This window comes from Falco rusticolus, chromosome 4 (assembly GCF_015220075.1).
Source record: "Falco rusticolus isolate bFalRus1 chromosome 4, bFalRus1.pri, whole genome shotgun sequence".
In the NCBI taxonomy this organism is placed as follows: domain Eukaryota; kingdom Metazoa; phylum Chordata; class Aves; order Falconiformes; family Falconidae; genus Falco; species Falco rusticolus.
The window spans coordinates 49,164,584-49,181,633 of record NC_051190.1 but is presented as its reverse complement, the minus strand read 5'-3'; the positions used below and the strand labels follow the sequence as shown (position 1 = coordinate 49,181,633).

The following is a 17,050-nucleotide window of genomic DNA, read 5'->3' as shown; positions in this document are numbered from 1 at the left end:
GGTGGCTTCTCACCACTCCTACACGCTACCCTGAAAAGCAGGGCTTCTTGTCGCACAACCTGGAATAAAGCAGCCTAAGATAATTTATGAGGGACATGAAGAAAGAGTTATGGTTTTTAACACATAATTTTGAAGTAGAATACTACCAATACACAGAGTGCTTGGTTTCACTATATAAATATCTCTGACAGCCCAAACAATAACTCTGCATCTTATTTTAGAGCTCAGCCCCAAACCGGTAGACTTCGTAACTCTCCATACTCCTGCTATTCCCCGAGGTGCTTCTAAGATGATCACTGTCAGAGTCAGAGAGTCTATAAAAAGGATGGAGGAAGCTGGGAAATTTCCGCAGAGGTGGTGCCAGAAAAACAGAACCAACATTTTAGCCATCCTTGAGCAAAGCCAGGCTGCGCTGCCGGCATCTCATCACCGCAGCCCAAGAGCTCCCCCAGCCGAGCTCCGGGATGGACGGCTTGTCATCGCGGGTACCCGGAGCGTTCCGGGGCTGCTCAAAGGGGTTCACATTCGCTCTTCCCAAGCCAATGCTTGTTCAGAGAGGAGCGTGAGAACTCGTCAGCAGAAGCTGTCATAGTGGAAAACAAGGAAGAAACGACTCGGGCAAGCGGCATACTCCTGGGAACGGGGGGAGGGGCTGCCAAACCAGCAGTGGCGTCCTGTCACAATGTATCTAGTTCTGTTACACACTGTCATCTATTTAAAAAAAAAAAAACTCCACTGAACGGGAAAACGTTTTGCCCAAAACATGGTCTGACCTCAAAATCCTTGTTTTCCCCCAGCTGTGTAAGGTTTCTAGAACCAGTTACTGTAAAAGAACTATACAAACACAGAATGGTTGGTTAAAAATCATCCCCTCCTGAGTAAATACTTTTTTTAAAAACCACCAAAACCACAAAAAACCCCAACCAACAAACAACCAAAAAACAACCAGATGCAGAGCATGTTCCTGCTTTGATTTTTAACCAGCAACACCTGAGCTCTTCCAGGTTTTTATGATTTCTCTTCTCTGTTCCAAACAAGCAGTAGTGACTGAACATTTCAACAGCTGAAACCCTTCTTAGGGGAATATTAGGTGTTCCCCAGCATCTCAAAATCCTCAGACGATCAGACAGAAATAAGAGCTACCAAGAACTTGTAAGATCTGATATGTGCCAGATACAAGTTTCCATCTACAATTTCTACCTCTTTCTGATTCTTAACCTCTTCACACAAACACACTACACAAAGCTGTTTCAGGTTTTCCTGTCTGGACGTTTGTTTGTTTCTCTACTACGCAATCTGTATTCCCCACGGAAACAAAAGCAAACATAAAGACATAAGGAAAAAACTCTGTTTAGTAAAGATGAGGCAACAGCTTCATGCAATGACTTTATCATCCTTATAATGTACACAGTATGTGAAGATACGCACACATTGTATCTATAGTATTAAAAAAAAACACCAAAACTCAAAAAACACCCAAATCACCAAAAACCCCCAAAACATGACCAAACCAAACAACAGCATGATGTTCTTAAGATGCACGCAAGCAGAAAAACAGTTTAGGTCAGGCTAGAAATACTTCATCTATACTTCATTTAGCATCTGTTCTCTTAACTGTTGCTCACAATGTGAGAGTCTGCAGAACAGCCGTTATTTTCATGCCATAACCAGCTTCTTTTTTCAAGGTCATCTGTTCCGATTTCCACTTTTTGAAAGCAATAACCCTATTCTGGGCTCGGAACAAAAAGCAAGATGATGACAGATGAGGCAGAACTGTAACACTCAGGGAGGAAAGGAGCAGTCAGAGGCAGCCATGATCGCACGACCCTAATGCAAACGTCAGGTCAGATGCTCGTACAACTCTGAGCAGCCAGCTCTTTGGTGCTGACATGCTGAGACCACCACACTGAAGGCAACACTGGCTTTGCTGGTGGTCGCTGTGCTGTATGGGCAAAGGAGAGGCAGTGCTTCTCGCGTGCTGGTGGCACCATCTACTGGGAACAGGAACCAAATAAACAGGGCTCTGAATGAACACTTCTGAAGCTGAAGGAAAAACCTGACAGCATCTAAACTAAGAGCATGTCACATTTCATTTGTAAGCCAGAGACATGTTTCTTGAGATCAAGCTTGTTTAAACAGAGGTATCATAAGAGATTCTGCAAATTCCATGCACATCTGCCTGAAAGAGGGAGACTAAGGATCAGGTATGCTGAGGAAACAGATTTTCTGACACGTTGGAAAGATTTTTTAAATTCACATTAAGACTATAGCTGGATGTTACAGATTCAGCCCCTCCCTTCCACTCCCTTTCAAGATTAAAAGAACACTATATCCATTCATTACAGCCTCTTTGCTGTCGGTAGCTTTTATATGCCCACAGGCACTAACAGCCTGGAGATACTTGGTGTCACTGGGGACTCATATCACAGAGAGATGGGAGAATCTCGTCTGCCACTGCCAGGGCACAATGACAGCAGCTTCACAATGACATTTAAGCTCTAATTTGCACGCAAATGTCAATATTTATTAGTCACATCAAGATCTTCAGCAAAGCTCTTCTGGGTTGCTAAGTCTCTGTGGTTATACTTTTAAGTAGGAGGCTTGAGAAAGAAGAATACAGACTCTTGGTAACTTATTTCAGATTTCTCAGGTTGTTAATTTCATCCTTATCTACTGGTCATTTTTGTGGAAAGTTACTTCCAACCAGTCTATGCATCAGCCATGTTGAAAAATGCTTACTGTTAGAATTTCTAAGAACTAACCATGAAAAAGCAACCCTTTGACCTACCTTATCCCTGGAGTTGTAAGCATATTTACACATTTAAATAATGGAAATTTTAAAGTAACAGATGTTTCCTGCCTACAGCACAACCCAAGTGCAACAGACTTTCATTATTAAAGTGCATCTGAAGCAACCACACATTCCCATCACGATTTGCTCTCCCATATTGGTGGGAGTGCTCTCCTGCACATTAGTTCTCAAAAATCCCCAAGTGTTGAAACCTGTTTTTAATCGTGGTGTCAGCAAGTCTCCCTAATTCTACTGCTTTTCTAGAAAGTTAGAATTAGGCCTCTGAGCAAGTCAGCATGAAAGAAAGTGTTGAGTAGGAGAGGAGCAAAAAATAAAATAAAAAAAAAAAAACAAAAAAAGGAGGAAGTGAGAGATTAGTAAGCCTAATGGGATCAGGTAGATGTGAAGAAAAGGATATTGCAGTGGTCTCTAAGAAGAGGGCAAAGGTACGCAGCCACCATCTATTAGTGCTCTGTCACTTACCAGGATTTTGGCTCCCCAAAATGCAAGTAGTTGATACTGTAGAGATCCATGTCCTCTGTATGCCAAGCAAACGTTGTCTTCCACATCCCAAAGTAGAGGTAGGGAGTGTTTACACCTTCTATGATAATGCCACACTCGTGTTCCACCATGTCTAAGAGGGTATTCAGATTGCCAATATTCCACTCTTCCACATCCTGTAGTTTGGGATAAATGGTTTGTATTGGAGCAGATCAGGACTTGCTATAGCAGAGTAACAGCCCACAGCTTCCTTTCAATGCCTTCAAACGTGGATATCCTAGTGTTATTTGTGTTAATTTAATTCCACCTCCTTCCAGAACGCTTACTTTTAATGTTCATCAATAACCATGAAAAGCATGCCTTACCGCTACTTCATGGCAAAGGAATTGATTGCTAACTTCTCACTAAATGTGTTCTCTGAAGAGGCACTTGTACTACGCAATACCCTACTATTAAATAACTGTTCTACTACTAAACACAAGATAAACCAAGGGTAAAATACACTTCTCTCAATGATATATTCCATCCAGATGTTCTTCACCTGATGAACACATAGCAGCTAGACTTCAAGGTGGCCAAAGTGGCAGAGACCTGTACCTCAGCTCAGTGCTTCACAGAAAGAGCAGGGAAGACAGTCTTCTTGTTATCAACATTCAAACAGAAAAAGCAGTAAGACATTCTACATCTGAAAGCTGGCTTTCTCTACTTCAGTATGAAATGGTGAAGTCGCATAAACTGGTATAAATCTGTAACCTTGAGATGACCCGAGAGTAATAGACTCCAAAAGGAAACCAAGAGTCTACTTCACACCCCTTTCCCCAGCCTACTTAACACGCATGCAAGTAACTGGTAAGCATGCGAGCAATCCCAGCTTCATGCTGCTTGCAGGAGTAACTGCAGGACAGTGAAACACAGGCTGCTCAATCCTGAAACTTTCTACATCAACCTGAAAAAAAAAAATAATCACCCAGGGGCAGGGAGGAAATGGCTAAAAAGCGAGATGAAAAGTGAGACAATGCAGAGGAAGAATGTGTTTCATGACTCTCACACCTCAATACTTGCAGCAATGTCAGTAATTGGGCAATAGGAAATGTTCTTTAGATGTGACTGGTGATTCAACTACTTAATTTCTGCTTATAGGAACCTGAAGGAAATAGAAGGCAACACAATGTGTATTCAGTACATAGCAGAAGCTACCTCTCCTGAAGTTTGCATTTGTGCCTGGTTATGTCACCTCCCCTTGGTCGTATCATGGACAAGAATGTGAAATTCTCATCAAAGCACCAAATACTATGGATAACTTTGACGTCCATGGCTGTGAAGACCTCAGATATCTACGTGTATCCCAAATAATTCCATCTTAAACCATGTTGATAATAAACTCTTACATTAACATTCAGTTTATACTGCAGACAATCAGACACCACTCCAAAAAAGGGCCACTTTCCCCTCAAAAGGAGACTACAGAGAAAGGGCACTGCTTTAAATTATCTGCCTAAACAGAGCAAGAAGATAAGCAACCTTTATCATTTACAGCAGAAGAAACAGCAACAGAGTTACTTTAAGCCTAGGATGCAATTTCACAAAGGAAAAGCTTAAACAATTTGAAGTGTAAAATAATTTAGCGCACAGGTGCATTGCATCCCAGTATAGCTGCCTACAAAGGAAAAATCCAAATGCAAATACTTTCGTTGTGTTAAGAATCAAAAGTATTTTTGATTAAGCATCCAATTTCTTAAAATGCTGCTTTTTTCTGGCTCTCGAAGATGCTTCAGCAGAAATAGCTATTTTTTATCCCCTTTTTAAAAATAGGAAATAAAGAAGACAAAACAAAACACAAACCCAAACCCTAGCATAATAGGGATCAGGATCAGCAGCTTACTTTTAATTTACCTGCATGCCATCACATACATCTGGGCACAACATTATACCAGTCCAGGCTTCTTTAACAAACTTTTCTGCAAGCTAAATACAATTTCTGGCCACACGCTTTGTAAGAACTCATTTAAATTACTTTTTTCCTCATTTTTCTAGTAAAACTAAACTTTTCACAGCTTCCACTGACTCTGTTACCTTAAAACTCTGGGGAAGGTGGAAAGTTTAGTCACACTTCCATAATGAGGGAAAAATAAAGATATTACTTTTTTTTTTTTTAAGACTGCTAATCAAATAAATACTGAATTACTCTTTTCCTTAATGAGAAAAGAGCAACAAGGAAGTCAGTGTCCATATTTAAAATAAATAAAACAGAAGCATTTAACTTACTGCATCATATAGTGAGCCACTGATATCAGCCCCATAAATTGGTGAGACAAAAGTGAGATTCTTCCAGTACTTGCGCTCCAAGTCTTCAAAATCTTGATGGCGTGGAGTACAATACCTGATAAGAACATGGAAAAGATAAGAATGTAAGACCACCTAAGGAACACTCATCACAGAAGGATGAATGACTGAAAAGAAGCATGCATTTCAAAGTAGGCACACTCAGGAGGTTATTGAAGGTGCACTTCATTTTTAATTCTGCTCAGATTAATACCATTTATTGCCTTTTACACCTTTCTACAAAACCTCTTTGCACACACTGACAAACAGGATGTGCACTTACGTGAAGCACCAGATGCCCACCCTAAAGACACCCGAGATGCAGTTTTACACAGGGAGCTGAAGGCAGGTAAAGCACTCAGGTGTGTGCTGCATTAACAGTATTTCAAAGTTGATTGCATAATGCCAGCATTGCTCGAGTTAAAACACAAGGTACTCCAGAGCATTAAAGAGTGACTCTGGAAAAAGGATGCCACTGCGGTTGGTATCAGTTGGCTTGTCCCAGCTAACTGAAGCGCTCTGCAAAGTTCCCAGGCACTTTGGAAGACACTCACGTTACTAATAATGGCTCAGGCACCCCATGATATTTGCATTTCTACCTCAGCAATGAAACCCATTTTCCAGAACAACCATTAATACATTGAGAACTCTCCCTTGAGTCCCAAGCCATTCTTTCCAGGTAGATTCTTAGCCAAATACTGACTTTGAAGAATCTTTCTATGTCAGCTCCCAGAAAAAGATCTAAGATACACCAAAACCCACAAACTTCTTTGAGATTCTGGATGTAAGCTTTCAAGAAAAAGCAATTTCCTCCAAAATGCTTCCTATTTAACAAGGCTGCATTTTCTTTTCAGCTTGATTCTAGAAAGAAAGGCTTTCCACACAACTCCCCCACTCACAACAAAAGCGCATCACTTAACACCAACATACTTCTCACTATTAGCCAGACGCCGGTATTCTCCCACAGTCATAGGTTTCTTCTGTATATTATACTGGGTGAATAAGCCCGACTGTCCAGTAACCACCTGCTGAATAGGGGCTGGGATAACCATGTCATCTATGTCATCATAGGTTTTTCGGGGCTTCCATTCCTTAGGAGGTATCACCTAGAATTGGGAGGGGAAAAAAACACACACAAAAACAAACCATGTTCACAGCAGGCAAACACAACTTCAACTGAAGAAAAAGCTGTTTTAAGTGGAAGGCATTTCATCCTGCTGCTGCAGGTTATCAGATATCAGCAGCCTCTCAAATAACCAACACATATGACAAGACACCTGTTCTGCATCTGCTGAAGTACAGGACTAGCTGGCATAGTCAGAGGGCTGACAGCCTGCCTGCTAGCAATCCCACCAGCACAGTGTCACAGAAGGCGGCCAGTGATGATAAAAAGATAGTTATACCAAGGAAATACACTGCATGCCAGAAGGACTGCACATGCTTTCCCTCCAGAACAGCATTTCTCTCTCACCTACCATTCCACAGAGCTTCCTGAAGACTCCAGCAGCTTTATCAGTATGTTGCATATGTAGAAGTCCTTTTACAGTAGTCTAAACAACTACTCCATCTAGAAGATTACTTACATTAGGGTTTTCTTGAGGGGGTAGATTTTGGGAGGGGGGTGTGTATCAAAGGTGTGTGTATCATTTGTTTAGGGTTTTTTTCTAACTAGGAAGGCTGAAAATCCTGTTGCGTTAGTGCTGCTGATGTTCCTGTATTTGTAGGTGACATATCAGAGACCAACTCCTTAAACGAAAAGGGTAAGGGGTAGAGAAGAACAAAAGAAAACCATCAGGAACACATCCAGACGCTTTCCTCACTCTTGGAGGCTGCGCAAAAAAACTGCTGCAAAGCAGTGCTGAACCTGGAAGAAAAAGCTGCGATTTTAAACAGAAGGGCTGCCAACAATTCTAGGCTCAAGATCAGAGAACAATCAGTAGGACATTCAGTGGGCATGTGGAATGAAAAAATAAAATATCTGCAATCTAATTTGCTGTAAGGATTAACCAAAAAAAGTTAGGGGAACTGGAGAACAAGTTACTGATTTTTGTGGGAATGGCTCCTCCAGGATATGATGAGCCCTGCTTCCATTACAAGGCTCTGAACTGCAGTTGCAACAGAGACATACAAAAATTAACTTGAAATGCTTAGATGTAGTCCTACAAGTAGAGTAATTTCTTTACAACATCTGGAATTCACCAACAACCTCTATTTTAATAATCTACCCTAGCAGACTCACAGAACGTAATTGCTAGTACACTTGAGTGGACAAGGAAACATTTCACAGAGAGCTTTTTATCAATACCCAGCTCTATTTAGAACTGTAATAAAAACAGTAATTGACCTGTGTTTTAGAAGAAATAAGAATTATTACACGCCTAACAGCTTTATTAAGTTCTGCTAAATACCATATATAACTACCTTGTCAGAATAAATGACCTCTCTCAGCCTATGGTGCAACATGACACAGGCACAGAAATACTCTTTCTAATCACCTAGTCCTGAATTTTTCCAAGCAGTTCTACATCAAGTACTGGACTTCAGAAGCTTCACATGCAAAGTTCTCACAATGTTTCATCAGTTTCAGTGTAAAGATGCTGATGGGAAGGAAGCAGAATGATGTTTTCAAGCAGGCTGGAGAACTGCTTCCTAAAGTTCAAAAAGGCTTTCAGGTATTTTGGGAATGGCACACATGTACACCACCCATTTACAGGTCTAGATTCAAGTCAGCCTGAAGTAGTAGCCCAGAATATTAAAAAGGTCGGAGTAAAAAGTCTGCACCCATTCACACGGTGCAGATTTAGGCCCTCTTCCCCATCCAAACCTGAGCAGACTTCAAAAGCTTGATGCTTTACCCGACACTCCAGGGAAGCTGCAAACTCACAGCCCCAGCCCTCAAGGACCCTGGCTACGCCTGTCTGTATGGCCAGCAACAGAACAAGGACGTGGAAATACCCTCAACCCATCTCCACCAGAGCTGGGAACGTCCTTTTTTTCCACTTAGGGATCAGGAAAAGACATCCTGCAAATAAACACTTCTTTTCACCTTTATGCAAGGCCTGCAACTCTGCTGCTTTTCCTCTCTCGGTAAACGGAAACAGAGATTGCAAGCACGATTTTCAAAACCACATTCTGCTTGACTACATGAAAGCGAACTGCTTGTGAGTGGTACCGCTTCACAGGCACCTTAGACAATGCCAAGCCTGGGGAGGGCAGCCTTCAGGAGGCTTTCAACTACCTAACCTGGGGCAACTCACCTTGGCAAGCCCTGCTCGGTGAGCTCCTTGCGATTCCATGTAAGCAATGTATTTCCCAAAGTCCCGAAACTCCTCAAGGGTGGGACGAAAGGTCATGATCTTACAGCCAGGGTTCTGCGGGTTTTCCGACCCCATATTTCTAGTACGGCGGCAGCGCCTGAAGAGAGGAAACGAAAAGGGAGAAAGAAAGAAAAGGGGCAGAAAAAAACCACACTGGTTAAAAAACTTTGTTTTCTTTCTACTTGCTTTAATGGGTTTCACAAAAAGACACGGATGTATTTTTCATTTCTCTCCCCTATTCCCCCCCAGAAAGCACTTGTAAGTATTATCCTCTAACATTGAAGAGCTCCTGAGCAAAAATCCACTTCACCAATTTGTTAGCAGGGCCCTAAGACGCGTCAGGTATCAGGGAGCTCCCGATACCGGTATCATCTGTGAGATGGGATAGGGTCTAAATATAGACCGTAGACTTGACATCGCCCCCTCCATTCATCATATGAAGTTGTGTGTCATCAGAATGGCGGTCACGAACAAACCCCCCGCTACCTTCAGCATCTATTCAGCGTGTGTAGAACTAGCTGTCCCTCAAAGCCTTCCACCAGAATGTTTCATCCTTGTCTGTATCTAGGTTCAAAACCAACAGCTCTGACCAACATTCTTTTTCATCCACATGCTAGGTTACATTAGAAATCGTAACATTAGGGGATTTTAAATATAACTTCGCTACACTTCATTATTTGCAACGTACATAGACAAAACAAAGTGTCAGAAAACTTTTAAATGTAGATACACAATTCCAACGCATCTTTCAATGTGAAGAATAAAATTGCTCAATTTAAATTTACTTCAAAATTGGGGGGGGGGGGGGGGGGGGGGACGCGGGGGTAGGAATCCAGAACAGTTCAGGATGAGATCACAATTTTTAAAATGTACCTTTGTAAGATTATGCTAGAAACTTACAAGGCAAACAAAATGTTTTAGTGGCATTTCAGTTGCAAACACAACTACGAAAATATCCTCCATGTCCGAAAAGCAGCTACGGCACGTTCAATACGCTCACGCTACCACGGGAGGGCAGCACGGGGCTTCTAAGGAATAAAAGGCGCAGCAACACGATGTCAAACGTGATTTCTGAATCACAAGCAAAGTATGTTTGCATTTCAGTTGATTTCAAACTAGCCAAGAAGTATTCCAGATGCTACTAAAAGTACTCTTTGTGTTAGGAAAAACAAAATAGAGAAACAGTGCTGTATCAGCGTTTTAATCAGCATGCACGGCATAAAGCTCAGACTCCCCCAAAGAGACAGCAGATGCTCTTGCCTGCCTCCTATAATTAAAACAAATACCAGATATGAATTTGGAGACACTCAACACGCAGGTCACCAAGGTTTCTCTTACACTTTTACCTGGCTAAAACAATTTTTTAATCTCAAAGGCAAACAAACAGTTTTGACTTGAAATTCTAAAGAACAGAAAATTTTAGAACTTGTCAGAGTAACTTTTACATAAAATTTGTTTCCAAACTATGGTCTGCGAGTCTAAGCCCCTCCCCAGTACGGCCTTTAAAGGAATTTCATGCATAAAATCAGGGCCCCTTGCACGCTCATCCTATCCTCTAGCATTTGCCTGCTGCCTCCTCAACCGCAGCGTTACTGCGCCCCTAAACGCGATGACCAAAGAGCTCTTCCCAAGCCAGGAGCCAGAGGTGCAAGGCACGCTCCATAATAAACATCAAACTATAAATCCCAATATTGCACAAGATCCCAGAGCACAACCGACTGAGGAAAGAGATACTGTTCACTCTCTTCACCCCCACAGATATTCCAACAGCTGTGTTTCCAACAGAAATTGTTACAGCCTTAAAACAAAAAGGCCCTTTAACCAACCCCTCCCATCTCCAGGGTGGCCATGCCCCAAGACATTTCCAGTCTTGCCATACAGAAAAAACAATTTGCTATATTTCAGGGTCAGCATTTGAAGATAAGAAGTATACTTGATCCATACCTACAAGAACTATTTACTACACCAATGTTTTGCACAAATACAAAAAGAGGAAACAGCATCTCCTGTCCCCCAGACTAACCACGGGAGATGATAAGCTCCAGGCCTCCATCTGCCAGAGCTTTCCTCCAAACTACTGAAGAAAAACACTGTTCACCAGGAAAATACAGCTGATCCTGGTGAAGAGTCAGAAGAAAAAGAAAAGTGACTGTTGGAGCAGCGGGACACGGGCAGAAACCACCCCCAAACCTCTGTTCCAACGCACCCTTACTGAGAATACTCCGGCTATTTTTGAACCAGGTCAAGAAATGCCAAGCAAGTTCAGCCGGCCAGGAAGCACGGAGCGAGGAGCGAGGCTCTGCAGCAGCACTGCACGCCGGCTGATCGGGAGTACATGGCTCGGGGAAAGGAACTTGAATCCCATCCTGAGGAGGATCCGTGCCAGCACCATCTGCTCCAGGGATGCCTTCCCAGTATTCGCAGCTTTCCCCCCTCCCCAGTCGTGGGTAAACATAGTCAAAGCCAGGTTTTATCCCATCTTTCCCTCAAGACCATCTCCAGTGATTCCAATTTTTATTCAATGAACTGGGAGCAAATAGTCAAAAATTCATGCTCCAACAAGAGGGAGGAAATCAAAAACTACTTCATGCAAAGTTTAATTAATTAATTAAAGGGCCTACGTGCCTCAATGCAAGCAGTGTCGCTCGGCAGTCAGGAACGCTGTAGTGCAAGACCGCAAAGCACAGCGGATTTTTCCATGTTTAATCCCATCTCTTTATTCTAAGGAACATCTTAACACCTACGCTAGATAATGTTTGCTGCAATGTATGTTCATCTCACTAAACTAATTAAGCTCTTACAAAAAAATAGCCGCGGAGCACAGGCAAAGGGAAAATCAGTTCAGCTACTTCAGCCAGAGAGGCGGCCACATGCTTCCCCCCGCCAGCCCCAAGGAGCTTGAAACACCCAAGCCACAGAGAAAGCTTTGGGAGAAAATGGTGGGTTTTTTTCCCCCCTCAACTACTTTGCACAGAGCAGCACTGATGTGGTTTGGATTACAAGCAGCAGTATCTACTGTTACCTGTCAGAGGACAGGAGGCCAGGGCAGCGGGACAGGCGCAGGGCTGCGACAGCAGCCCAGCCATGCTGCAGCTTCCTGACAGGATTTTCAGGAGACCGCCTCAATAAAACAGCGCTGAAATCAGCTCACCAGCATCACTGGGGAAGATTTCACAGCAGAAGCACACTGTTCTGAGAACACTGAAAGCATTTTTCACCCATGGCTCTGCCATGCAGCGGGGTGGATGGTGACAACGCGAACACACTCTTCTCTCTTCACTATTAATACTGAAAAGGATGATTTTGCGGAGTCTAAGCCCCCTATTAGTTCTTGAAAAGAAGTATTGAAGTATTTTTCTCAGCTGGGTGCATTCTGTTTCTTTGTAAGGCAGAGTAACAACCTGAAATACTATGAAAACCTTCTAATTTGCAACCATGCTAAGGAACCACTAAAACTTGCCTCCAAGGGATGATCTCCAGACACAAAGAGCTGAGTTTTTAATTTCAATGACTTTTTACAAGTGACGTTCCCGTCTAAAATTCATGTGAACCAAGACACTTTTGTGACTGTAATCCTACACCTGTTGGTTGAAACCTTTGTGCAGCAGAGAAAAGCCCAAGAAACCCAGCTGAGATCAATGACTTGTACTTGCTAAAGGACTTTCAGGACTGGGAATCCTTCCTCCAGGGAAGGATTTGGGACTTTCAAGTAGTTCCCCACTGCTCCCCCACTACTGATCCCAGAGGAGCGGATAATGCCAACTCATTCTCCTCCACCTTCAAGTCAGGGGGGTAACTCTGGCTAAAGGTAGCAACCGTTAGGGGCAACAAACCTGCCTTTAGGCACCAGCACTGGAGCTAAATCCTGTATCCACACCCAGGGCACATGTCCACAGATGTGAAGCAAACTAGTCCTGCTGGTTTGCTATAAACCCTCCGTTACCAATCTGGATTTGAACAGCCAAAACACAGCAGAACTTATGACAGAGGACTCACTTTGTTTGTACAGTAACACTAGAAGACCATCTTTAATCTTGCTAAACAAACTTAACAAGCTCCCTGGGATTATCAGTTTCTTCAATAAAACAGAATGCGTGTACCTTCGGAGCCCTTTAAAGAAGGCACCAGGTCTACAGGTAAACTTCTACCCAAGTGCTGCACACCCTGCTACCATGTACATTACACCGCATACAACAGACAAAACACCGCCTTTGAACCACCTCCTGTCTCTCCAAAGGTGCAGTTTTCCACCATCAACCCCACAAAAACTCCCACTAGCTTTTTGCCCAAAGGCCTTGAAGCCAGATGACCAAAATTCAAAAAGACAAAGGAAAATGCCCTTTGGAACATATGCTTATAACACAAAAAGAGAAAGCAGGCGTTGGAAGCCTGGTAGTCAAAAACATTGCATGGAAGCCAGAAGCAGCAAAAATAACTTTATGGGAAGAGGATATATAGCATCCACAGTGACTCCACAAGATTTTAGTTGGGTTGTGTTGGAAGGGGCAGAAAAGACACATGGAAATACCCTCCTGAGTGCACCCTGCAACCTGCTGCCAACTCAGAGTCGCTTGCACCTGCTTGCACGGGTGGTGGGCACACACACCGGCAAGGGCATCACACCCGCTGAAGGGAAAAGGAACCGCAGCCATCAAAATTTCACAGAATAAAGTGCTGGCCGCAGTTTGAAGCAAGAGGAAATTTCACAGCAGTACCAACTTGGATAGCTACTGAGCTCCCATCCATGGCCATTTGTTCTTCTCCTGTGCCAAATACTATGATTTGTGTTGCCACAGTGCAAAACGACCAGGGAGCTGACTCTGGTTACATGACCATGCTTCAACACAAGCATGGACTGGACTTTTATGGCAACGGGGCAAAGCCACCATCTCCAACCACAGCCTCATCACGCCACAGAGACAGTTTCAAACACCCAAAACAGTTATAGGAATAATCTGAATGGATTGAACTTTTTGAGGAGGCAGGCTTACAACAGATTGTCCTCCTACAACATAGTCTCTCTTCCCCGAACAGGAGAGCTTGTTAGCTCCTATGCAAACCAGAGCCCGTACACACCTAAAAATGGATTGAGGGTTACTGGTGCTCTTCAATCGAATTTCCCTTTTATTACAGAACACTGAACCTACCAACTCTTAATCTAATCAATGCAGACAACAAACATCACTGCACTTGTAACACCAGTAAAACTGCTGTTAGCAGTTAAGAAAATTAAGTTCCACAGCTCGTTACACCAAGTTAAGGACAGTGAGTAATTATACACCCTTGCAGGAGACCATCTAAGGACAACACACACCAAACCAAGTCAGGGAAGTGTAATAAATCCCAGATACTGAGGAGGAAAAAAAATTAGAGGAGATATAATGAGAAGATCTAAATGAGGCACATCTAAATAGCTTAGATAATTGAAGACATAAAGAAGATGTCGTTTCCAGCACAAAGTACAAAAATCATTAATATATAACAAATTATTCATTTCAATGCTGAAAACATAGCAGCTCCCTCTTTGGGGAAGAAATTCTGAGCGCATTCTACTCCTGAGTGGAGAAAGCTGCTATGAGGCAATTTACTGGTTTAATACTTTAGAAAGATAAGAGAGACATGCCATATCTTAGGCAAGGTTTTTAAATCATAAAAACAAAATCTTAAAGCCTCCGTTTTTCCCCCCACCATTTTTCACTGTAACCCTCTGGATGCATCAATGCACAATCAAAGCCCGGCAGCACAGCTAAAACACAACGGGAATCCGAATATCAACGGTGACAAAATCCCTAATCTGGTTTCAACACCCAAATTGTTCAACCTTCCGTCTTCTTGCCTTACCTGGCAATCCCCCTTGAAAACTCAGGTCTATGGAGCCAAATACAACTACTAAACCTCCCCCAACCTTTCAAAAATAACTAGAAAAAGAGTGGTTTGACTCATCCCAGGATTCCCCATCTCAGGGCAGGATGGACAGCACAAGCTGTCCTCATTACCTGGCCATGGTGCCGACCAGCCGACGCGACGTGCCTTACTTCACCATCACTCCAAGCAAACTGCCACACAGCTACCACTGCGCCCACGCTGGAGACTGCTGTGGAATGTTCAGCACCCTGGAAACCCATTCTGACCTCACCGCTTACCTCACACTGCCCTGTCCCTGCAGCGGTACCCACAGCTCCTCCTTGGAGCTACCTCCTCTTCCAAGCCTGCCACGATGGTAGGGCATCGTTGTTTTCCCCACAGGTGTGGGCAAAATGTTCAAACTACTTCTGCCAGCACCTGGAGAACTGAAAACCTGAATGAAGAACTTGAACTTGGCCATTTATCTCACTGTCTCCAATTAATTTGTCAATCAGGCCAACTTTACACCCATTCTCAGGGAGCCAAGGCCAAGCCGGGCACTGACGGAGGGCGCAGCAACCCCCCTGCCTGCAGTAACACACACCCTCTCAGCAGGAGCACCGGGCACTGGGTCAGACAGCCAAGTAGCATCACAAGAAATCAAGACTCACGGCCTTTTTGCAAGTTTTTATCTCCCGCTGCTCTCTGCCAGAAGGGCTCCGAGAACCGCTTTGGGGGGAACCTCTGCCCCAGGCGTCACAGCCCCCGGAGCACCCCCATTTCGCCCCAGCCGGCTTCAGGTCCCTGCCAAACTGGGAACAAAAGCAAGTTCTATTTCGGAACAAAAATATGATCTGATCCTCAACTGAAAACACTGTAAAGTTACAAGATGAAACCAAAACCACCAAAATACAGATTTTAAGTCTGTCTCAATTAACTTCTTCGGACTCATTTAGTATTTCTGAGGCACTTCCCATATGACAAGGTAAGAACGCTGTTCATGAAAGAATTCCTTACATTTACTCTTAACTCATTATCTGACTACTAAGTACTGTGCACAAATATTAATGGAAACCTCATGTGTTTATTTGAAATGGCATTTTTTTGATTAATTAGGCTGGAACATAGAGGGCGGATTCTTCTACTTCCATCTACTACTTTTCTCAGTAAGCCAACTATACTCAAATTTATACCTAGATTCTCATGGATCAGGCATTATCAAAAGTTACTTAACAGGACAAAAGACAAACTTTTGCAAAGCATCGAGACTGTATATAAAATAGGCAATTACACATCACTAGTTTTAGGGAAGAATTACACGTTGCGAGCATAGCCGAGACAACTTTCCTTTCTTCCCAAGAATCAGATTACAGCATTTAGACAAAGAGAGTGTGAATTAAGTCTGCAGTTCACTGTGGTACCGCTCAGCCCCGTTTGAAATGACTGCAAGATTACAGCGAGAATTTTAAACGCACGTCTCTTCCTCAAAATTATTTATGTATTCAATTCATTACGGTTTTTAAACTCCAAATTGCTTTAAGTTTTGTATATCCTTCATAAGGTCTAAGTAAACATAACAGAGGCAAGATCTGAGAGACAGGAAGAGACATTCCCATCCAGGCACAGCGAGTACCCACCAGCCCAGCAGATTAAGATCTACAGTGCTTGGGATTTGCCAAATTAAGAGTATCTTCTATTAAATTTTACACTCCACAAGGCTCCTCCAGATTTACAGATTCTCCTGTACTTGAAATCAAGCAGCATATGTAGCTCATTAAAGAAAAATAAAATTTTCCCTCAAAATATCCTCTTAGCTATAGAAGTGTACAGTTATTCATACATTTCTTCAAAATGCAGCAAAATTATTTAATCACAAACAGCATTTAAAAGCAGAAGAAGTGTCTAGATTTAAGAGCAATAAATCTGTAAGAAATTTAAACAGTTCATTATCAGCTGAAGCAAGGTAGTCAACATGTAATGTTTATTTCTAAGTTCAGAATCAGTACCCAACTGTCTCCCTCCTCAAATTCCACGTTACACTGAACAGGCAAGATAAAGCCGTACTACAACCACCCGGCTCCGTTAGCACACCGCCACTGAGCCGACCCTTCAACCAGGTGTCCTACAAACTTCCATCTGCTGCGTCACCCAATACTTACTTTTGCTGTCTTTTATTATCTTCGCTATGTTTACTGCAAGGTTATAGAAGTATTTAAAAAAGAAAAAAAAAGGTTCGTTTAACCTGGATTGCTGCTTCTCAGCAGCTTTGCCGTGA

The 17,050-nt window shown here is 42.8% G+C and overlaps 1 protein-coding gene across 3 annotated transcripts in view; it reads right to left on the bottom strand.

The window, feature by feature from the left end:
- The window catches only part of KDM4B (lysine demethylase 4B), a 90,986-nt gene that overhangs the window by 68,719 nt on the left and 5,217 nt on the right, over positions 1–17,050 (bottom strand). For all 3 annotated transcript variants that reach the window (XM_037385131.1, XM_037385132.1, XM_037385133.1), the window contains exons 2-5: positions 8,872–9,028; positions 6,545–6,720; positions 5,558–5,672; positions 3,275–3,468 (exon numbers count right to left, since the gene is read on the bottom strand). In XM_037385131.1, the coding sequence (XP_037241028.1) occupies positions 3,275–3,468; positions 5,558–5,672; positions 6,545–6,720; positions 8,872–9,006 (620 nt within the window). In that variant the 5' untranslated portion in view covers positions 9,007–9,028. The remainder of the gene's footprint in view (positions 1–3,274; positions 3,469–5,557; positions 5,673–6,544; positions 6,721–8,871; positions 9,029–17,050) is intronic.